This window comes from Lissotriton helveticus, chromosome 3_1, assembly GCF_964261635.1.
Source record: "Lissotriton helveticus chromosome 3_1, aLisHel1.1, whole genome shotgun sequence".
Lineage (NCBI taxonomy): Eukaryota > Metazoa > Chordata > Amphibia > Caudata > Salamandridae > Lissotriton > Lissotriton helveticus.
This window is the reverse complement of record NC_136061.1, coordinates 404,219,204-404,243,035: the sequence shown is the minus strand read 5'-3', so window position 1 is coordinate 404,243,035 and position 23,832 is coordinate 404,219,204. Positions and strand designations below refer to the sequence as shown.

General features: G+C 46.3%; 1 protein-coding gene across 2 annotated transcripts in view; it reads right to left on the bottom strand.

Annotated features, from left to right (window-relative positions):
* The window catches only part of LOC144822536 (aldehyde oxidase-like), a 578,143-nt gene that overhangs the window by 229,471 nt on the left and 324,840 nt on the right, over positions 1-23,832 (bottom strand). For both annotated transcript variants that reach the window (XM_078680182.1, XM_078680181.1), the window contains exon 26: positions 6,818-7,045. In XM_078680182.1, the coding sequence (XP_078536308.1) occupies positions 6,818-7,045 (228 nt within the window). The remainder of the gene's footprint in view (positions 1-6,817; positions 7,046-23,832) is intronic.

Sequence of the window (23,832 nt, the reverse complement as noted above, 5' to 3'; positions counted from 1 at the left end):
TGAGCGCGGGGGCAGCCAGGGTGCGCGGGGAAGGCTTGCAAGGTTCAGGGAAATGTGCTGACGGGCGATCGTGAACAGGGAGACCATGGTACCTAAAATGGCTGTCGTGTGTGTTCATAGTGAGTCTGCAAGATGGCGTAGATGATGTTCACTACACAAACTAAAATTCCACAAGTTTGGCAAAACTGCACTCCTTCAGTCATCTAATTTTAGCCTCTGTGGTGTTACCGATGGCTGAAAACTGAATAGTTAATATGTGCCCTGACTACAAAAGCGTGCTGAATAATGCCTGGGAGCTGTCAGAAAGAAGTTGGCTGCTTCTTTTGTGCTATGTGAATCAAGATTTGAGATATATACAAAGAATAAAACCACATATAAAAGAAGAAGAAATTCTATAGACTACACTAGCCCGTTCTATTTTTTTCTTGCCATGATTTAGCATTACTGTATGGACTACTTATGTGTGCTTCGGTACTTATTGCTGTTCAGGTATTAGACGCTGAATACTTTAACAAGTTTCTTGACTTACAAAAGTTTAAAGAGCATGGTTCAGAAGTTATTCCACACATTCGTGGCTGACGTAACAGGGTAGAGGTATCAGAATGGGCTGCATTTAGCAAGGTACATTATTACCGTTCACCACATGATGCTCCGTTGATGGGCTCCCACTGCAGGAAACTCATCTATTCAACACTAATGGCAAATTCCTGGGGCGGTACTACACTACAATAGGATGTACCATTCAGGTTTTGCTAGGGGATCCAGTGGGATTGTGATTTTGTTCAAGAAATCATTTACCCTAGTAGTCACAGAGATCAGAAAAATAGCCAGGGATGCTACATATTATGTTTATGTATCATTAGACTGGAGGTCTACTTATGTAAGTGTGTACATCCTCCATCCTTGACGAAATATGGACTATGTGATCCCAACACACTGTTTGTGGGGCTCATACCGGGGATATAGGTAGGCAGGAGCAACGTTAATGCAGAAATCGATAAGGAATGGGATATTCATGGGACCTGGGCAACAGGCCCACATAGTTCTCCAATTGGGAAACCTTACAGGGGTCATGCAAAATTTGCTGTACTAGGGCACTACATGCACTACTCAACACTCCACTGCTCCTTTCTATGCTTGATTACTTCTTCCTACCAGTAACTGATCTATCATGGATGTGAGAAATCAGGTTATTGGTAGGAGGGCGTTAACTCTTCTCAACAACAACCACAATCTTTGTCAGAGTGACCACAAAAATCACTAAATTAACCCCTGTTTAACCCTCTGATAGCTTGGAACAAAAGCAGTCAGGCTTAAATGAAAGACAATGTGTAAAGTATTTATGCAGCAAACCAACAGTAATAAAGTGAAAACACAACCTAAGAAAATTTCCAAACCAATAAAGTAAAACAGAATATGTTTTAGGAAACACTATGAGACTAAAATGACAAAAATCCAATCAGTAGAACTGGAGATATTGAATTTTAACGGTTTAGAAAAATGTAATGCCAAAAGGTTCAAACTGCTAACTGAGGGTATCTGGTCATGCCGGACCAGGACAAAGTCACATGTTCAGGCTGAATACAATGGAATGCGGGACAAGCATGGGCCACGTTTAGCCCGCTGAAGTGTATACCTTATGTCATTAGTGCGCAGTGTGCGCTGCGCTGCCTTGTGAGATGTCGTGTCATCACGTGTCAGTTCAGATGAAGCTATGCGTCGAGGCTTTGCGTTGCTCGGCGTTGGTTCCAATGAAGCTTTTAGCTGTGTGGAGAGGCTTTGTTGTCCTCTGCGTCCCTCAGCGTCGGTTCCCATGGAGCTGTGCCACAAAGATTCAGGGTGCTCCGTGCTGGATTTGTAGAAACCTTCAGTTAGGCCAGGAGCAGTTCTCTCTGATGGCAAGGGTCCAGGACCTGGGGAGGCATCGCGAGGCGATCTGGAACTCACTACAGCAGAGGCCATCAGGGCTCAGGCAGGTCAAGTTGCAGGTCCAGTTAGGTCCAGTGCAGCAGATCAGCTAGGCAACTACAGGGAGGCCTCTGGTGTTTGCTGTGTCCCTGTAGTTCAGACCAGGAGGTTAGCCACCAGGCCCTTGGAGTCATCCTGCCTGGGATGAAGGAATCAGATCCAGTCTTCCTTTCAGAGAGTAGGGAAGGCCTGACGCAGCAGGGCAGGCCTCTGGCAGCAGTGCAGTCTTTCATCATTCTGATGGTTCTATTTTTATACCCGGTGCCAGCTTTGAAGTAGGGTAAATGTCTGGAGTTAGCCCACCACAGATGGTTCTTGAAATTACTTCCCCCCCCTTGCCCTGGTTCCAGGATGGCTGGGGTGACAAAAGGCAATGTGAAGTCATTTGTGAGTGTTTTGAGGCAGCTACTTTGAAATGTAAGTGTGGCTGTGCACGACTACACCCCCCTTCCCAATCCTGCAACACCTAGTCCCCCTTTGTGCCACTCCCTGTCTGGGAGGAACATACAAAGGTCAACTCCCCATTACACCCAGCCATGTAACCCAGGACATGAGCACCAAATGGTTAGGGCAAGAATATGCAAACCTTTTTAAAGTGGCATTTTCAGAATTGGGACTTAAAATTCAACTTTACAATTCAAGAGGATTTTAAATGACTAATATTTATAGAGCCTACATAACATGTTTACCTGTTCCCAATTAAATGTTATCACTGATTAAATGTGATAAAGTGATACAATGTTATCCTATGAGAGAGGTAGCCTCACTGTAGTAAAAGCACATTGCTGAGTTTTTTACTACCAGGATATATAAAACTTAAAAGTACATTTCCAACTTTTCATATATAATGCAGCCTGCTCTAAAGGGTGTTTAGGGCCTACTCTAGGCGGGACTTATATGTATTAAAAAATGAGGTTTAGGCCTGTCAAAAGGTTTCTTTTGCCAGGTTAAAGTGGCAGTTTAAAACAGGCTGCAATAGCAGGTATGAGATGTTTTAAAGGACTACTTAGCAGAGTGGCACAATAAGTGTTGAAGGCACATCAGTTGCATTTAATGTACAGGCCCTGGGTTCACATAGTTTGATTGTACACGGACTTGTATGTAAATTAAATGTATATATTGGGTGTAAGCCAATTCTACCATGTGTTAAGGAGAGAGTACAAGCACTTTACCACTGGTTAGTAGTGGTAAAATGCACAGCGTCCTAAAAAAACAAAAAACGGGTTCTGAAAGCAGGATGGGTGAAGATAAAGTTTAGAGGTGACCCTGAAGAGAGGGACAAGTCCAACAATGGGTATCCTTCCATTGGAAATATCCGACCACCTCGTGGTAGAATTATGTCTAGGTTGGGTGAGAGGGAAGAACATGACATCTAATGCCTGAATACTTGGTGGCTAGTGGAGGATGAATTTGTGACCATTTGAGATATAAGATTAAAATATACTTCCAATCAAAAGTGGCTTCAGTTTACTTCGCCCACACATTTTGGGAAGACTTTAAGACAGTCATTTGAGAAAAGTCAAAGGCCTAACATCTTGGTGGGAACCACCCTAGAGACTAGTTAAGCTGGAGCAGGTTTCACTCCCCACCAGATACACTGAACTGCTTCGGCAGCTTGGCACAAATAGAGTGGCATTTAAGCAACTACTACTCAACACTGCTAGACTAACAACCAATTCCAGGTATAAAGCTGGCACACTACCAGGGCCGGACATTAGGTCGGTGCAACTGGTGCGGCCGCACGTGCCGCTGACCTGGAGCGGGGGGACACTGGCCTCAGGGGGGCACTGTGTTTGGCAATAACTTAAGATTTAAAAGTGATTCAGTTTTCAGACAACAATAAAAATGTCAAGATAGCTCTTGTGATTAATGTTCCTGCTAGAGAGAGAAATCAGATTTTTTTCTAGTGGCAGTTTTGACTCACCATAAAGTAGTGTAGATGGTTAATATGCCTGCTGCAAAGAACAGATCAGTATTTTATGTAGATGCCTGAGTGGATTAGTAATGCCAGCCTTTATCAGCGCTTTAAAACAAATGAAATGTATGTGAGAAGGGCTATGGAGGGATTAGGGACCCTTTTGTTGGATGGTAGTGAGGGAATCCGAGGAAGAGGCCTGGGGGGAGTTGAGGGGAGGGAGGGGCAGCTGGAGGATGCACCAAAAAATACTGTTGCACCAGTATTAAAATCAGCCCTGCACACTACTATATTGGCTTTCAACAAGGAAAAAACAACCAGGATAATTCCTGACAACACGGACCTGGCTGGGAAACTGGTATCTAGCATCACCACAATTGCCAGTAGATTGACAGAGAACTACCACTCTAAAAGGCAGATGCTGTTCGATCGAGCCATTGCCTTTGATACAAGACCCCTCGATGCAGACCTTGAGTAGTGAACACCTCATCATGCTTGATCTCCCTCTAGCAGAGGCGGAACTCCTGTAGACCATAATTGGTGTGCAATCCAGAAAGACACTTGGACCAACTGTGTTCTCACTGAAATTCATATTGCATCACTTGTAACCATACACCTCAAGATCATGTTTGAGGATGTTAAAGAAGTAGGAACCTTACTGGATGATTAGAATTTAGCCCCTATCGTGGTCCTAAAGAAACCAGGGAAGCCTCCAGAACTATGAGCAGCTTACCACCCAATCTCCATTTGGAATATGGAGGTCAAGATTCTTGCAAAACCCAAGCAAACTAGCTGGCTAAAGTAATACCTACGCTGGTCCACCTGGACCAAAACAGCTGTATGACATGAAGGAGTGGAGGCCACTGCATCAGGCGCACACAGAGGGCACTTGTTTGTGCATACAAATTCCCAGTTCGTGGTACATTGATGCTAGTCTAATAAAAACATGGTTTTGACACACCCTGCTCCAGCTTCAGCTTCCTCTGCCAAGTGCTATGCAAAATTAGTTTTGGCCCCCACTTCTAAACCTACATTGGCATACTTTACAACAACCTGCCAGTCTGGGATCGGACTAATGGCGTCCTATCTTACCCCTTCCCACTCAGGAGAAGTACCAGCCAGGGATGGCCAAGATTAGGAGTGACGCATTAGTGTGGGGCTTTTAATGGAATGGGGCATTGAGTACTGCATATCTTCATATATAGATTAAATGTCTCTCTTCAAGCATGACCCTTGATCGATCGAGCACAGATTGATAGAAAATCTAAATTATATGGGGAGAGCTGGGTACTGGAGATGGACTGAGCAAATGAACCCTGGTCCCAGTTTATGTGGGTAGGCAGGAAATTAGTTGGCAAACCAGGGTCAGCATTCAGATCACCAGTTTAAAATACCTGGGTATCCCCATAACCCTCAAAACAAAACTTGCTATTTATGGGAGGCAATGAAGAGGAACTTAACGGGCTGGAACAAGGTAAAAAATCAACAATTTTGACTGGATAGATTTGTATAAAATCATCTTGCTATCCAAAATGATTTAATTTCTCAAACACTACCTATATGAGATCTCTCAACAGTTCTTGTACAGTGTGCTAGTCTGTGCACAATACTTCCTATTGGTGGGCAAACAACTAAGACTTGTTTTCGATAAATGGATGGTACATGATGGAGGACTGGAAATGCGAATATACCTGGCTCTTACAACTGGTCACTTTGAATAGGGAACATAATGCCTTTCGTCTCAAACTAAACCTATTTGAACGTACAGAGTTGAATTATTTATGGTAGACTCACATGGGAATACCCTTAGTGGCAAGGGACATGTTTGATACAATCAGTCAAACTCTAAGGGCCTGATTAGGTCGGCGGGCGGACCACCCTAGCGGTGCTGGGACCGGCCACCAGTGGTGCGGTGGTCCCGCACTGGCGATAAGGATGCCACCGCCACCGTGGCGGTGGCATCCTCTATTCCCTGCATTGTGGTGGGTGCTGCCTGCCACCTTGTCCATGACAATGTAGGGGGTACCATAGGTACCCCGCTTGTGCACCCCCCACCCCCAATACCCTGGGGGCCCGCAACGGTCCCCCGAAAGCAGACTCTGCATGGCTTTCCATGGCAGAGTCTCCGCCATGGAAAGCCATGCACCGCTGCCCATGCTAATATGGATGGCGGTGTCTGGCAGACACCACCACCATATATAGCCCCTTTTCCGCTCGACTGGTCGACCGGTGGAAAACCGGCAGATGGTCTTTCCGTCCACCGGGGTTTCCCCGCCATATTGGCGGGGGAAATGGGTGGCAGTCGGGAGTGAATGTAGGGCGGATCGCCACCGCCATGCAAGCAGTGGCGATCCGCCCTACATTCTAAACGACTCCTAAGTGTTTGGGAAGTGGAACTGCATAAACATTTACAACCATGCGATATCTGGGGAGAGGATCATATGAATTCCTTTCCAATGCTGCAAGAGGAATTTGAATTTCATAAGCCACAATTCTATAGATAACTTTAATTAAACCTGTCCTCGAGGCATATCAGATGGATGCCAAGGCTGTCTGTCCCTATGGTTAATCTGCTTGAAGTTAAATTAGTTACTGGATAAAGGGGGGCATCTCAAGAATGTACTGGACTCTCATTTTTAATGCTTTAGACTGTCATGGATCTGCATCCACTGGAGGAGGAGGACTGGGGGTATCTTTTATACCCCCATGAGAGATAGCCATATCAGTAAGATTAAGCCTACTCCAACCCAAATACCTGTACAGGATCTGCCTTACCCCTGAACGACTTTGGAAGATCCATATTCAGCAGCCATTAAAAACGGAGTCTGAGTAACTTGATGTAACCCCTCCTTCTTTGTCAATAGAAAGTCCAACCCTGTAAAAAATGCACACCGCTTGGAAATCAGCTACCTCAAAATCTTATAGAAAACTTACCTGGCCAAAAGACTTTTTCATAGATCCAATAGGAAATTTCATTGGGATGATGGAAAGGCCTCGCTTCTTCCAGAAATTTTGCCTGTTAAACTCCACTGCAGCTTCTCGCCGACTGTGGTAAGCTGATTTCTGCATACACTCGTTCCAGCATTTCACCAGATTGCGAGCATCGATCTCCTGCTTGTAGTGAGTCCGATCGATCCCTTTATACAAGTTCATCTCTCTGATCTGCAAAAGAATGGGAGATAAAACTGATCACATTGTTTACTGCATACATATTAACTATATATTTACCTCAGTACAAGGCTCAGGCCCTAGGGGCATCGTGTGCCACTTCGCAAAAGCTGTGCCCTGGGGGTACTCTAGGTATCTGTGGTAAAATATGAGTACATTGGTTTAGTTACACGTACGATGGAACCAAAGCAGGATTCCAAAAATCCTACTGAATAGGGGCTTTTTCTCTCTGTAGCATACGCCATTTAGGAAATGTTACCTTCATGATAATTCTGCCACTCTAAGGGGTCCATTATGATATCGGGCGGATTGCCTCCGCCAGGCTGGCGGTAGCCACTGCCAGCCTGGTGGAGGCAATCCGCCCGAGATCATAACCGGATTTCCCCCCGCCATATTAGGATGGCAGGGGGGACCATGGCGGACGGAAAGACCGTCCGCCGCTTTTCTGCCCCGGTCGCCTTGCGGCCGGGGCAGAAAAGGAATAATATGGTGGCGGTGTCTAACAGACACCGCCAGCCATATTATGATGTCTGGTTTACAGTGCCTTTCCGCGGCGGCGATGCCGCCACGGAAAGGCATGCGGTCTTCACTCTGGGGGACCCCTGCGGGCCCCCAGAGTGAAGTACATGTGGGGGGTGCACATAGGGGATACCTGTGGTACCCCCCTTCATTGTCATTTACAAAGAGGCAGGCACCGCGCGGTGCCTGCCGCTTTGCAAATGACAATGTGAAAGTGCATTTTCAGCATTGTGGCGGGCGGCACAATGCTGAAAATACAGGATGTGCCCGCCACAGTGGCGGGCACATCCTAATAGCACCCCCGGGACCCCCGCCCTTTTGGCGGGCGGTCCCGATTTACGGTGGGATGACGGGCAGGCAAAGTCTGCCCGTCATCCTAATGAGGCCCTTAGTCTTTGCTTAAATTGTGATGCGAAGGAAGCTTGAAGTTCAATAAATGCATTTTTCGCTCGCAGAAAATAACAAACAAAGCATATGTTTTAAATATACGTTTCTATCAACTCACAAGGCTAATCAATGTATGGCATTGCCATTTTGTATTCAGATTCATTTAAAAATAGAAATGCAAACTAAATTAACGAATCCGTCATGCCTGATTAACTTTATCAAAATAACTCCAATGAAAGACGGTCCGCGGGGCATAGAAGTACAAAGTAAGGTCAATGTCAATGTCAAATGATCTTTATTCGGATTGTCAAACATCCATAAAAGTACACATAAAATCCAGCAGAAATAAAAACACAAATTACGTCCCATTTGATTACAAATTCATAGCGATGCAACTTTTTCCATGTGCAAAAATGCAATCGTTAGTGCAAAATATACAATGTGCAATGAGCACAGTGCAAAGTATGCATAGTGCCAGTATTTCAGTCAATTAACAGAGAAGCACGGGACCGTACAGCTGCTTTAAGAAAGCAGCTCACTCTAAAAATGGCCTCATCCGTTTCCAACAATACATTTTTTTTTTAAAAGCTCATTTAAAATCCATCAGAGCGTTTTTTCTACAGTACGGCATTAGAAAGTGCAAAGTGTGGATTCTGTAAAAACCACAAAAGAAAATAAAATGAAGCGAACTTTGTTTGCCGCCTATATTACAGGGACAGCTTAGATTTTCCACATTTTTGTTAAATCCTAACGGGAAGCTGAGTAGATTTATAATGCTTCCGTCCCTGCACCGAAATAGCAAACTCCTGTTCCACCTGCCAAGCTTTAAGCGGAGGTAGCCCTGGGGCAGAGCAAATGGTTTATCACTTGGCTTCATGAGGGAAGTATATCTAACTGTGGTCGGCTTAGCCGAGTCACGCCTTAGCCTCTCCTTACGGTAGGAATCGTAAAGGGCCTTTTTTATTAGGTTCTTGTGCGTGTGGTTAATCAGTTGCGGGGATGTAAAAAGATGACCTAGCCCCACACTCGATAAACTATTTTCCACAGCCTTAAACCAAGGTATAAAGTTAGCCTTCTCACAATTTAAGCAGTCCGTAATAATATCACGTGACAGGGAGGCAGCATGATTACACCAGATTTTTATCCAGAACAATGGAGGTCGGGATCTTATGAAGTCCTCTATGTAATGGAGATTTAGTTCCCTGTGACAAATATGAGTTGGTGCACTAATGACCCCCCCCAAAATCTTCCGACAAAATCTATTTTCTTCAATCTGTAGTTGGGTACAGTTAGAATAACCCCACACCTCAGCACCATAGGTACCTACAGGAAAACATTGTGTTCTATAGATTTGTAACAATGACATAATCACGTCTGCCTGGTTGGGTTGGCGAAGGGAGGCTAGGGAATTTATAGCCTTACTCATTTTATTCCTTCCCTGAGCAACATGTGGTTGCCAGGAGCCAGTGTTTAATAATAATAATAATAAAAGAGCTTGTAAAGCGCTCAGTAACGCCATCGCGGCGTGTCCCCGCGCTGGAGCTATCAATGAAACAGCATGACATGTGATCCTATGCTCTACGCCGTGTAAAGGTGTGTTTTAAGCAAGGCCCTAAACCGCGCTTCACTGTTCTCCAGTCTCAAAACAAGGGGAAGTTTATTCCATTGTTGAGCTGCTTGGAGCGCAAAGGATCGTCCACCTAATCTAGCCTTCCTTATCCTGGGGACTGTCAGCAGTCCGGCACCCTCCGAACGGAGGGTCCTAGTCGGTTCATAACGGCTGACTAAATCCTTTAGGTAAGCGGGCGACCTGTCCCAGACAATTCGGTGACAGAAAAGGAGGCACTTAAACAGCACACGTTTCTTCACAGGCAGCCAGTGAAGCGCATCCAGTGCCTTTTGCGAGTTGGCTCTCCTAGGTCTTCTTAACACCAGCCTGGCGGCGGAGTTCTGTATGACTTGTAGGCGGCCTACAAATAACAAACCAAGATAAGGGAAAGTGCAGGTGCTTTTTAAAATGTTGTCCCCTGATTGGATATGGCTTATTTTATAGCTTTTAGGGCTGCAAGACATTATAAAAGATTTTTTAAAATTGGTGCAGAGGCCCAAATCTGCCATATATTTGACAAAACCCAGGATTAAAATTCGCAAAGCATTGGGTGTGCGGCCCATAAGGACCGCATCATCCGCATAGAGAAGTGCAGAGACAGGTTTGCCATTAACTTGCGGAACATCATTAGTTATTTTAGCCAAAGAAACACTCAAATCATTTATATACAAAATAAAAAGCAGGGGGGCCAAGACACAACCCTGTCTGACCCCCCTGCCGATTAAAATATCGTTAGAAACTTCACCATCATTGTTAATACGGACACGTGCTTTCAGGTCGCTATGAAGATGTGCCAGAAAATAAACTAAAGATTCATCTAGACCATAATTCAGAAGGACAGACCATAAGCGGGAACGGTTAACAAAATCGAAAGCAGAACTTAAATCCATAAAACCAAAATATACGGGTGATTTTTTGGCAATCGTATATTTAGCCATGAGTAGGTTTAGGTTCAAGCACTGCTCCACCGTGCCAACTTTACTTCTAAAGCCTATGTGGCAGGGGTGTAAGATGGTGTTTTCTTCTGCCCAAGTACTAATTCTGTTGAAAAGAACCCTGCCTAGGACTTTTAGTGTATTGTCAATTAATGATATGGGGCGATAGCAACCAGGATCGAGTCTATCGCCTTTTTTAAATATTGGGACAATAGTGCTGCAAGACCATGTTTCCGGGACAGTAGTGAGGGATAAATTATTGAAAACGTTGCATAGCAAGGGAGCCCAGAAATCTGGTTCAGATTTAATTTGGTCAATAGATAGGCCATCTGGACCAGGGGCTTTGTTCCCAGCGCTTTCAGTAATAGCATCCTCCACCTCCGACAACAAAATGTTTAAAGACTTGATTGCTGGGGTGATTTCAATTGGGTTACCAGACGTAGAGGCATCGTAGATCTTAGAAAAATGGTCAATCCACACATCCCCTGTTATATTACAGTTGATAGGGGACTTTTAGTGTATTGTCAATTAATGATATGGGGCGATAGCAACCAGGATCGAGTCTATCGCCTTTTTTAAATATTGGGACAATAGTGCTGCAAGACCATGTTTCCGGGACAGTAGTGAGGGATAAATTATTGAAAACGTTGCATAGCAAGGGAGCCCAGAAATCTGGTTCAGATTTAATTTGGTCAATAGATAGGCCATCTGGACCAGGGGCTTTGTCGCCAGCGCTTTCAGTAATAGCATCCACCACCTCCGACAACAAAATGTTTAAAGACTTGATTGCTGGGGTGATTTCAATTGGGTTACCAGACGCAGAGGCATCGTAGATCTTAGAAAAATGGTCAATCCACACATCCCCTGTTATATTACAGTTGATAGGGGAGATATTAGAGCCCAATGATCTAAGATTCTTAACGGCCCTCCAAAACCCTGCAGCATCTCGTATGGCGGCTGTGCGGACAAGCGAGTCCCAATGATCTTTTAATAGCTCTTCAGATCGAATTTTTAAACAGTGTTTATATCTAGATCTCAGAGTCCTTACCAGGGACGGATCACGCGGAGCAGCAGTAAGGGCAGCCCTAAGTTCCCGGTTAGCTTTAGAACATGAGGTGTCAAACCACCTGGGATTGATATTAATAAGGGCTGGGACAGGTTTGGAAATTTCAGTTTTTATTGCCTTACAGAGCTCACAAAATGAGTTGACAATGTCGAGCCCCCGGCTGGAGGTTGATAGACAAACCGAGACTAGAGTAGGATGTTTTTTGATGACTCTAGCCAGGACATCCTGGTTGTCTATCCCCTTCCAAGCCACCCTTAACCTGTCCGTCGATGCAATTAGATTTTTAGCCCCAATTTCTGTTTTCTTCCTCAGGGTTTTGATTGATTTAAGGCGAATTAGAATGGGATAGTGGTCTCTATACGAGGACCTAATAACCTTAGATTTCAATAAGAAATCCTCGAGGAGAGATGAGATAAATACGTAATCTATGGTGGTAGAGCTCCCACGCCCAATATAGGTAGGGACAGGTACATTGATCGCATCAGTATCTAATTTCTCCATTACGTCAACTAAATCGCGTGATGCCAGCAGGTCAAGTAATTCTTCTCCTCTCCTACAGGGTGGAGTCCTGGGATGGATGTGAGCGTTAAAACCGCCTCCCAGGCAAATGCCATGAAATCTGCCGTGTTTTTGACCATCCACGACTTCATCAATGAAGTTAAACAGTTTCAGAAAGTCAGTGTTAGGGTGGGTTATAAAGTCATTGTTATAGAAGTTAATAAGACATAACTTTAACCCGCCTATATATTTCAACGCCATAAAGTTATTGTTATGAATGAATGAATGAATGAATGAAAGTGGATTTATAACAGCGCGAATTGCTGCCCTGAGGCGTCCAAGCGCTAAAGGAACCTGTTGGTTAAAGATGGGGGAGGTTGCAGACAAGAAAAAAAGAAAAAAGAGAGAGAACTGAGCTTTATTAAGAAGAATTGAACAAGTGTGTTTTTAATTGTTTACGGAATGAGGGGAGGTTAGGGTTGGGGAAGGTTGGGGGAGGTTATTAGTTGGCAGTAATTCGATTTTAACTCCAGCTGTAATTTTGACCCAAGTTGATAAACCCCCACTGGGGCGACCAATGGGAGGGGAGGGGACAATCAGATTATGGCAACTATAACCCTCAAGGAGTAGAGATCTTGTGCACCAGGTTTCCTGCAGCATTAAAACATCAAAACTGGTAACCCAATCAGTCCAGGACTTTATGTTCATTTTGGCATTGAGGCCGGCAATATTCCAACTCAAGATTGATAATTCATCTGAAACTGTAGTAGAAACATGGCCCTGAGCACCTTTGGTGGGGTCAGATGACAACCTACGCCTGCCTGGAGAATTCTGCGGTATTACAGTGGGACAGATAGACGAATCACCTGCGAGGACTTCCTTATTGGTATGGTCGCTAGCTGAAATGTGAGATGAAATGTCTTATGGTCAGTCCAAACTACATGTATCTGCTAGTGCAGTGTATCTATTAAAAAGTGGGAAAGACGGTGGCGCTGGAAAGAGTGGATAGGACGGTGGAGCTGAGAAGAGTTGCCTGGGTGGTGGCCTATAAAAGTAGCCCAAAGGCAAGGGAGTAACAACCGTAGATGGTCCAGGGTAAATACTGTTGTGATTAAGTATGTGTTTAGCAGTGCCAGGGTACCTGAAGTTTAGAACGATGCAGTCCCCATTAAAGTCTTTACGTAAGGGGCCAACCCAACTTACACGACGGGCAGACAGAATTTCGTTTGAGATGTCGTGGCCTACCCCCTTGTGCTTGGTCAGCCAGTCAATACACTTATTATTTAGCTGGACCCAGGACTCACCTTGTCTCTCCTTAAGGGGTGGGACGCCTGCCAATACTAAGACGTATGGGCTGGCGTCAAGTAGTAAATGGAGGGCAGGTTCTTGAGATTTTTTTGGGTCTGCTGGCTGCTGGTTGTTCCTTCCTAGCGTTATTACAGCTTTGGGCCGCTGGTTTCACAGGGATTGTGTTAAGGCCCTCCTGTCGTGTGCCATTTGACGTAGCGGTGGTGTTAGAGGAGGCGGCAACTGCGAGAGGAGTGGGCTTGGCTTTAATGGCAGGTTTAGTTTGCACTGTGTTGGTGTGACTAGGTATATTATTAGCTGTTGGGGTACTGCTGGCAGGTTTAGGAGTGCCCTTCGTGCTACTGCTAGCCCTTCGTGATACTGCTAGTACTAGGCGCACCACACAAGAAAACCTTGCCAGCAGACTCCAGGTCTTTCAAAAGGCGATCGCCCCTCAGCTGGTCAAGACTAATCGCCCCTTTCCTTTTTACCTCTTCCTTTTTAACTAAGTTTTCTAATTTATCTAGCCTTTTAAAAACAATATTAAATTGCTTGACCATTTGACATTCCAATTGTTTAAAAATAGAGTCTACAATTGTCTCGATAAAATTCCCATTGGGCTTGGGTTGAATGATGCTCTCAGTCAAAAACTCAGTCTGTGTGCCCAAGGAATTGTAGTCATCAATAGAAAGGGTTATGGGAGTAACCGAGTCAGCATTTTGCAGCATTTCGGTGTTAACAATGTTACCCTCAGATTGTTGCTGTTTCCCTCTGGTCCACGTGCTCTGCGGAGTTGGTTGGTTTTTATTGCGGACAGGTTGCTACCTTTCGTTTATAGTGGATTTCAGGGGGCCCCTTTTCCTTTTGCCCTCGCCAGTTTTATTGCTTGTTGACGGAGATGAAGTTACGGACTGTACAACACAGTCAGGCTGAGAGGCAATGGTTATGACCGGATCGCTGTCTCCAGGCAGCATTTCCAACGATGTTACCATGGTAGATGGTTTCAGGATGGTAATTGCTGGAGATAGCGGACGAGTATTAAAAGGGCTAACTTGGGGTGACTGTAGGTCAATGGTGCTGCAACCCAGTGACATCCTCCTTTCTGTGTTAACAATTTCCTCCTGAACCATTGTAAGGGCGTTTTCCAGTAAACATTCAAAAGAGGGAGGTGGAATAGGGGGACTAACAGGGGCAGGCGTTGTATACGTGTTATTACGCTTCCCCATGATGATTTACCCCCTGCTCACCTCTTGTTGCAGATGTCAGAGCTGTGGCCCAGCCCAGCCTCCTCTGGCCTCTGAGGGCCTAAGAGGGCCCGCCCTTTGCCCGGGCTTAGCTCGGCACACGCCCGCGCGCGTCCCGCGACGCGGAGGGAGCGTCCTGTTGAAGTAGCACCTCCGGAAGCAGGAAGTGGCCGCAAGGCTCCCTGGGAGCTGTAGTCTCTAGCTGCGAGGTGGAATGCAGTGGCGGCGAGACTTACAGCGTTTGGGCCCCAGGAGCGAGCGAGCGAGCATCTGTCCGGCAGGTAGGTTCTCCCTTCACTGGTCTCAACAGTATGCCCCCGCTCCACAGAGGGAGCGTCCTGTTGAAGTAGTGCCTCCGGGCGCGCTGTGGCCGGAAGCAGGAAGTGGCCGCAAGGCTCCCTGGGAGCTGTAGTCTCTAGCCGCGAGGTGGAATGCAGTGGCGGCGAGACTTACAGCGTTTGGGCCCCAGGAGCGAGCGAGCGAGCATCTGTCCGGCAGGTAGGTTCTCCCTTCACTGGTCTCTCCAGTTTGCCCCCGCTCCACAGAGGGAGCGTCCTGTTGAAGTAGCGCCTCCGGGCGCGCTGTGGCCGGAAGCAGGAAGTGGCCGCAAGGCTCCCTGGGAGCTGTAGTCTCTAGCCGCAAGGTGGAATGCAGCGGCGGCGAGACTTACAGCGTTTGGGCCCCAGGAGCGAGCGAGCGAGCGTCTGTCCGGCAGGTAGGTTCTCCATTCACTGGTCTCTCCAGTTTGCCCCAAAGTAAGGTGTTTCAGTAGGGACCTGTTGACATTCATCCGTGGAAGAAAGGCGTGTTGTTGTTTTTCCTCCTTGACTGTCTTGACGCGGTTCCTTTGTTGGGTCCAGATATTCAAGTGTCAACAGCAGGGCACAATGATAAGTCCAATTATGAGGGGGCTTGTTTGGGTTCAGATGAGGGACATGCTCAGAGCTAGCCTCTCAACAAGCTCAGTGTCGCTGGGTTGTAGGCAGGAAAGTGTTTGCACGTTGGGTGTGTTGGCCAACAGAGGAAGCGGGGTTGGAAGCCCTAAATGTGGCAGGATATGTGTAGGTGGCAACACAACTCAAGATGTTTGATTTCAAGCAATACATTTCCAAGGTGAGAACATGAGCGCTTTGTTCCTGGAAAGTAAGTAAGAATGGGAGTGGCCGATATGGACCATCCCTAGCTCTTGAAACCTGCCCAAAAAGGTGTAGACTAATTGGCCTTCATCAGTGACGTGTGTAGTCAGAAAATACAAATAGTTCCTCCGTTTGCTTAAATATTCAGGAGTTAAACCTCTACTATGTTAGTTCTTTCATTAGTGCGCCAAGGTTGCGCGCATTGGTGTACAGTGCAGCACGTAGCTCGCAGTGAGTGGTGGGGGTTATTCAGATAGGTTTTCGCATAAGTTAATGAGTGAAGCGTATCTACTGCTTGTAGGTAATTCCATAAGTCTCTTACAGTGCACAGGCTTATTTATGGAGCTGTTCTGCATAATTTGTGGGGTCTCTTTACAATAGTCCTTGCTGAAACAACTCAGAACAACCCATGCTATTAGTAGAATTGACAATAAAGCACCCTCGTGTTATTTCTGTATGTATGTTGTTTAAACCATTTCTTTGGGGTCCCGGCTGTGGTTGCCCTTCATATTTTTCATGGATATGTGTTGTCTACATAAAGTTGTCTTTTTGAGTGAGTGGGAGCGCTGTGACCCAGAGGAGCCAATTTATACTGCACAAATCAGGCAGCTGCCAGACTTAAGAGGCAACACAAATGGAGGATGTGCCCGGCACAGGTACCATAGAAAGCTCACTAGCGTGCTGGATGGGCATGGCTAACTAGCCTGCTACATGGAATAGTACCACTGGTGTTCAATCTCATTTATGTTTGCTCTGCAACAGCTGCACCTTTTAGAAAATCAAGATTAGCAAACGCAAAATAACCAGCGTCTGAAGAAAGCTACTTTTGAAGAACTCAGTCAACTGAATTAGGAACACATTGCAGGTCATGCCCAATGAAGTCGTCATTTTGCGAATCTGCTCGATACCTGCTCAGAAGTAAAAAGTCAGAGTTAAATGAGGACTTTTTGTGGGGTGCACTGGCTTCCCGAGGTAATTAGTGGTGGCTTTACAGGTTGCTTAGAAGTCTCAGCAGGTGCTGCTGCATGGACAGTCTAATGATCGATTCTGCTTGACTGAGCTCGGAGTGGCTCTAGAAGAATGGATATTTTATGTTTATGGGTTCTGGCGTTGATCGTATTAAATTATAAAGACTACAAAATAAAGTCCAGCTCCGATAATCATTTGTGCCAATTTAGTTTTCCCTGGGTTTTCTGAGAAACACCTCACCTTGTGCGCTTAGTTTCGAAGCTGATAGCAGGGTATCAACGGAAGTAAATTTATATGAGCTGGTAAAACATGCTCACTCTTCTCATTAGAAGTTCAGTACCACCCAGGTAATTACATATACATAGGCATTACAAAAATGTAAGTGGTCAGACTGACATCCTGGGTCTTCCACCATTGCTATTGATGTATTCACTCAAAGTCTGGCAACAGAATCAGAGAATAACTCCTTCCTATGGATGTTCCTCTTTGATATTTTAAATAAATCTTTGCCAAGGTCGGGCTTTGTTACTCTTAAGGTTTGTTTGTTATTTAATATTTTCTTTTTGAACTGGTTTCTTGCATTCAAAAGACAAAATACAAATACCTTCTACACATTATAGTATTTTGGTAAGTTATGTGGACTTGTGTAGCACTCCCTACCATTTGTATAGTCCTGTATTGATTTTAGATTGTTCTGAAAGATATATTGTGGGCTTACTAGAAAAATACAGGAGAAATTAGCATGCACATTGCTTAGCGTTGGCTGGCTTTTCTATCACTCTTGCTTGCTTCTTTCTTATCTGTGTCCCAGCGTATCAATAGTGTTTGTGCCTCACATGAAGCATAGACTCTTTACCATCTACTTTGTTTGTATGACTTGTATGCTTCCTCTACTAGCTTTTACTTTTCGGTAAAGCACTCCATAAGAGTGCATGTGTTTTACAACTGTCTCCCTTGTCAACTTCACTTTCCCTGCACTCCTTGGTATATGTGGTCTCCCGTGTGTTCTCCCACCCCTCCATATTGTGCTTACTCTTGTGTACGCCCCCGTTGCTACTTCTCCCTTCTACCTTGAGTTGCTCTTCTCACCCAGGTCTACAATGTTGGCTCCCAATAATCCGTACTTAAAAAAAGATGCTTTTAGATATTTTTTACTTTTATTTTGCTGATTCAACTTGGATCAGCAAAGACAAAGAAAAAAGGCTCATGCTTTTGTAGGTGTGTACATGTGTGGTGCTTACACCTACTAAATGACGTGGCCAGCCAAGTCATGGGCCTTTTTTGTCTTATTCAGCCATGTTGAACAGCATGGCTAAAAACCATTGACCATACCAAGAGGTCTCAAAGGCGAGGCCTGTTGGGTTTTGCCAATGCTTCTTTAAGCTATATTTAATTCTGTGAGGGGCTGCAGGGGTGCTCTCCTTTCAGAGACCACTGGACAGTACGAGTCTTTCATTCCGCAAGGTGGCCAACTCTTGTGGCTGTTTGAGTTGCCCTTAGAGGCGGGGGTGCGCAAAAGAGAACTGTGTACCGTTCATGGTTGGACTGGAATCATCTACTATTAATTGGGAACTTAAGAAGGGAAAAAGAGGGGAGGAGCCAAGCCAGCGACCAAGATGGTTGTGTGAAGACTCGGCTCCGCCGATCTCCGCTCCTAAAATCGGTATCCGGTAATCTATCCTGTTGAAAATTGCCACCCTCTGCTCGGTGAGCGACGCCTCTACTTGCTCTCCCAATCGCTGTACGAGCCCGGAATTCGGAGATATCTCGCCCAAAAGATCGGGGCCCGGTCCGGACTGAAAGCCGGGACCTCGCGTGAGGGTGGAGGCCGGCCTCAAAGTGAACAACAACGGGGCCGTGAGAGGTGCCGTCCCGGCTCGAAGCTTGCATCGGCTAGTTGGGCTTAGCTGCTGGAGCTGACGCCCCCTGCCTTGCGGATGGTGATATACGGCGTAATATTCTGAGAAGACAGAACTGTCGCCCGTCCCAGAGTGTGCACCAGTGACTGTTTGGGACTACACTCTGCTGCCTCTGCCGAGATCGCGCGGCAGATGGTGGGGGAACGCGGGTGAGGAACCCCACCCCCTTTTTTGTCCAATATTGTAGAAAGACTGCACCACCACTGTATGCCACCTGTTGAGTTTGCTGCCTGGTGGGGTATGCGAAGGGGCCGGAGCGACAAAGAATGAAGAAGATGAAGATGATCCCTCCGCCCCCGCCCCCCCCGGGTGCTGAATTGGAGCTGCTTAAATGGCTCCATGGAGATCGATGTGTCTGGGATGGCACCGCGGGGGCTCATACGTGCTCTGACCGGGCATCTGGGAAGATTGCGATATAACCCTGCGACCCCGGGGGAGATGGTAGCGGGCAGTTGAGTTAAGATCCGGGGGCTGATTGACTGACGAGAGTGCTGCAGGTTCGCTAGAAGCGGTCTTCGTTCGAACTAATTGGGACATCTGCGTGGAGTGGTATGGGATGACGGCACGCTGTCTCTGGAATGTTCGTCGGCCGTCCGCTGTGGACCAGGTAATTTCTGTTGCACTGGAACGCTGTGGGAAGACCGTAACCGCAATGTGAGCGGGACTTGTGGTGGCCTGGGCAACACTGAAGGACTGGCTGCGGAGGTATCGCTCTGGGAGACCATGGGGTACTGGAAGGCGTGCTTGGTGCAAATTGAGCAGGGGAGGACGGGAGAATTGTATATCGGAGAGCCTGGTTTCCTGTCTGTGTCCTTCGGTGCGGCACCTCATTTGACTATCCTCCTGGAGGTTATACCCCCTTTGCACTCCTGTTGTTGCTCGAGCGCCTTTGCACTCTATGAGGAGAGGTCCGGCCTGTAAGAATTGAAGTGAACTAACGGGTGTAAGGTGGAGACGACCTTAAGTATTGTCATCGGCGGACGTTCAGGAAACAAAGTACTAGAAAACCCTGTGTTGGTTATATTTTCATTCCAACTGGATCCAGTGATAGGTGGCAACATGGCTGCACGAATGGATCCGGATAAGCCCTCATCCCGATCCTCCAGGGGGTCCAAGACAATCCAAGTTAATAAACTTGATCGCTACACTATCCCTAAAGGTTCCCCGGGGGAGATCAAAAAGACGCTATTAATGAGAAAAGAGGATCCAGCTGAACCTACATTAACGGATCTTATGGCAGCTATCAATGGTGTGCAAGCGTCCTTGGGCCAGAAGATGGAAGCTCTTGACGCCAAATTAGATACCGTCACCATTGAGATGGGGTTAATCCGCACGGACCTCTCAAAAACTAACGAGAAAGTCAAATCACTTGAACTCAAAACAAACGGCCTAATGGATGATGTAAGCCAGTTGCAACAAGAGGTGCAGGACCTAAAGAAATCGAGAACTCTTATGGATCGTAAGCTAGACGAGTATGAAGGAAGAGTCCGACCCAATAACATCTGTATTCTTGGAATTCCTGAGAAATCAGAGGGCCAAACACCAGATCTGTTTATCGAGACTCTTGTTCTTAAACATCTTAATCCTAAAGGTCTTAGTAACTTGTTCACTGTGGAGCGTGCACATAGAGTCCCAGGAGGAAGGCCGAGACCGGGGGCGCCCCCTCGACCTATGATTGTACGAGTTCTGAATTTCCGAGACAGAGATGTGATTTTGCAGGCCGCACGGAATGGTCCCCCATTGCAGTATGAGAATGTGATCCTCTCCTTTTTTCCAGACTTTACCCTGTTGGTTCAGAGACAACGGCAGAGTTTTCTTTCTGTGAAGAAAAGATTGAGGGATAAGGGGCTAAAATATGCAATGGTGTTCCCGGCCCGGCTCCGAGTTGAATTTAACAGAAAGACCTGTTTTTTTTAAAATCCTGAGGTGGCGACAGACTGGTTAGACAGTGTGATAGCTTCTGAAAGAGAGGGCCAGGAATGGGCAGAGTTGGGGGATCAAGAATAATGTATAACTAATGTATTAGGCCTCAATAGTAATGGAGTGCAATCCGGCGGGGGGGGAAGAGGGACGTAAATAATTCTTCACTGATTCAAGGTGCTCAAATAAGTGCTGAATATATTGATCTGAAAGCAGGGCAGAGGGGATGGAGTCGGGAGCGGGGTGAGGTGGCGGGTGAGTATAGCCCCCCCCTCGGTTTTCTACCTCTGTTTAGTTGTAGATTAGTATTTGATTGCTGGGGGCGACAGGCACACTGCTAGTTGGGGATGCGCGTAAGCAACATGCAGGGGTGCAGGGTGGGGGGTGGGAGAAGAAGGGTTGAAGAGTATTTTGTAGTATTGTGTGACACTCTATTAGTCTTTGGTTTCATTTCAGTTGTTTGTTGTATTGTTGATGGCATCCGTGTACTGATTTTGATTAGTATGCAATTGACACCGGATGAACATTTTGATTTTTCCTATGATGATGGGGGGTAGTGAACTTAAGGTTATAAGTTGGAATGTAAATGGTTTGGGGGACAAGAATAAACGCAGCGTAGCCCTTCAATATTTGAGGCGCCATGCACCAGATGTTGTCTTACTTCAAGAAATTCATTTAGTTGGCAATTCATGCATGGCTATGCACAGAATGGGATATAAATTGATTGCTCATGTGGGGTTTACGTCTGGATCTAGGGGGACGGGTATCCTGATTCGGAAGACACTTTCCTTAGTGATAGATTCCACATGGGCTGATGATAGAGGACGATGCGTTGGGATCTCAGGTAGATAGGAGGGGCAGGTTTTGACCCTCTTACCGGTTTATGTCCCCCCGGGTTTGCAATCTGCTACCTTTTTTTGATTTGGGGAAAATACTGCTTGAGCTGCCGGGAGGATTTTTGATTATGGGTGGTGATTTATACGTTGTAGTCTCTGGATTTTTGATTAGATATCCCCCACGAGATATAAGGCCTGCCCAAAGATGGCTGCCTGATTTTATGGAAGCGATGGGTTTGGTTGATGGCTGGAGAGCATTTCACCCAGATGGCAGGCAATACACATTCCACTCGGGGGTGCACAGTAGTCTCTCCCGGTTAGATTATTGTCTTGTTCCAGCGGATCAGGTATCCTATATCTGTGAGGCGGTTCATTTAGCTAGGGGCATCTCTGACCACTCTCCACTCTGGCTTAGGTTTCGAATCGCACCGTATTCAGCAGGTAGAATTACCCCTACTAACCCATGATATTTCCGAAATCCCATGACCCGTGGGGACCTCGTGAAGACTATAGATAATTATTTTGTAGAGAACGAAGGATCGGTAGCCTCTATGGTGTCCCTTTGGGAAGCATTCAAAACGGTTATCAGGGGCCATGCTTTGGCATTAATAGCCGGAGCTAAAAAGGAAAAGAACAAAGAAATTGTCGAGGCAGAGTCCGAGATTCGTAGATTGGAGGAAGGGTTGGGGAAGGAGGTGACACGGGCTTGCCTACATGTTTTGAGCCTAAAACAGCATGAATACAACTCATTGGTCACTGATAGAGCCAGAGCTCTTGATAGGGAGCAGAAGGGGAGATTATACGATCTTGGAGATAAGGCAGGGAAACTAATCGCATGGCTTGACAAAAAAGAACGAACTGGGCGCGTGGTCCCGGAACTTCTTACAGATGAGGGAGAGGTGCTCACAGACCCGCAGAGTGTAGTGGACAGCTTTGCGCAACATTTCCAAACGATTTATGCCTCGATTTCGGATCGGCCAGAGGAGGACTTACATCTCTTACTTCGGGATATACGTCTTCCCTGTTTGAATAAGGAGGATTTTGAATTTATGGATAGTCCCTTGACCATTGACGAAATAGCTCTGGCTGTCCGATTGTTGAACTCAGACAAAGCTTTGGGACCTAATGGACTCCCAAATGAACTATACAAACTCAGACCGGATAGATTGGCTCATTACCTAAAAGGTATGTTTGTCGAGGCCCGGGAGGGAGGATGCCTACCCAGAGAACAGAGAGTGGTATCGGTGGTGGTGATCCATAAGGAAGATAAGCTCAAAAATAGATGTGCCTCGTATAGACCTATTTCGTTATTAAATGCGGAGCCTAAAATATTGGCCAAGATCCTTTCAAATAGACTGGTAAAGGTGATCAGTGGATTGATTCACCCGGATCAATCAGGGTTTATCCCCCACAGAAATACTGCTTTGAATCTGAGGAGGCCACATGGTGTGATAGCCAGAGCCCATACTCTGCGAGAACAAGCTGTTGTCTCTTCCCTTGATGCTACCATGGCCTTTGATACAATTGAGTGGCCCTATTTGTGGGTGGTCCTGGCTAAATTTGGATTCGGACTTAAGTTTATTGGTTGGGTGCAATTATTATATACTCAACCGCTCGCCCAGGTCGTGGTTGATGGACGAGTATCGGCGCCCTTCCAGTTGGAACAGGGCACGCGGCAGGGCTGCCCTCTCTCTCCTCTCCTTTTTTCCATAGCTTTGGAACCCCTGGCGGCATGGATCCGCTGGGAACCTTCAATTCGAGGAATTCGATGGTCTCCCGAGTGGGAGGATCGAATTTCACTATACGTGGATGATATTCTACTCTGTTTGACCTCCCCTCGAAAGTCCCTTATGGTGGTCTGTGATGTCCTGGCTTCCTTTGGTAAAAACTCCGGACTTTCCATTAATTGGGGGAAGTCGTTATTATATGTTCTTAGTGGAGAGACCCCGGCCCCTCCGCGAAATTGTCCCGTCCAGATTACTACGAATGGATTTAAATATCTTGGTATCTTTATCTCCTTGGACCCGATGGCTATATATTTTGAAAATCTTCTTCCTCCTCTGAGTAGGCTTAAAAGTGACTCCGCTCATTGGCGGAGGCTTCCGATTTCTTTGTTGGACCGGGCGGCGTTATTCAAGATGATGTCTTTGCCGCGGTTCTTATATGCCCTTCAGAATACATTGGATGCAGAGCCTGCCTGTTATTTCCGCGAGGTTGAGGGGATACAACGTAGTCTGCTCTGGGAGGGAAGACCCCGTGTTGCCTTGGCTAAGCTCACGCTTCCGTGGTATGGTGGGGGTATCGCCCTCCCAGATATTAAGCGCTATTACTGGGCCTCTCAGCTGGCTGCAATTAATCATGGAATATATGGACCCGGCGAGGATCCCGGATATGCCATGGATAAATGGCTCCTCCTGGGGAATAGCTACAGCAGGGCACTGTACTCTAAACCGTTG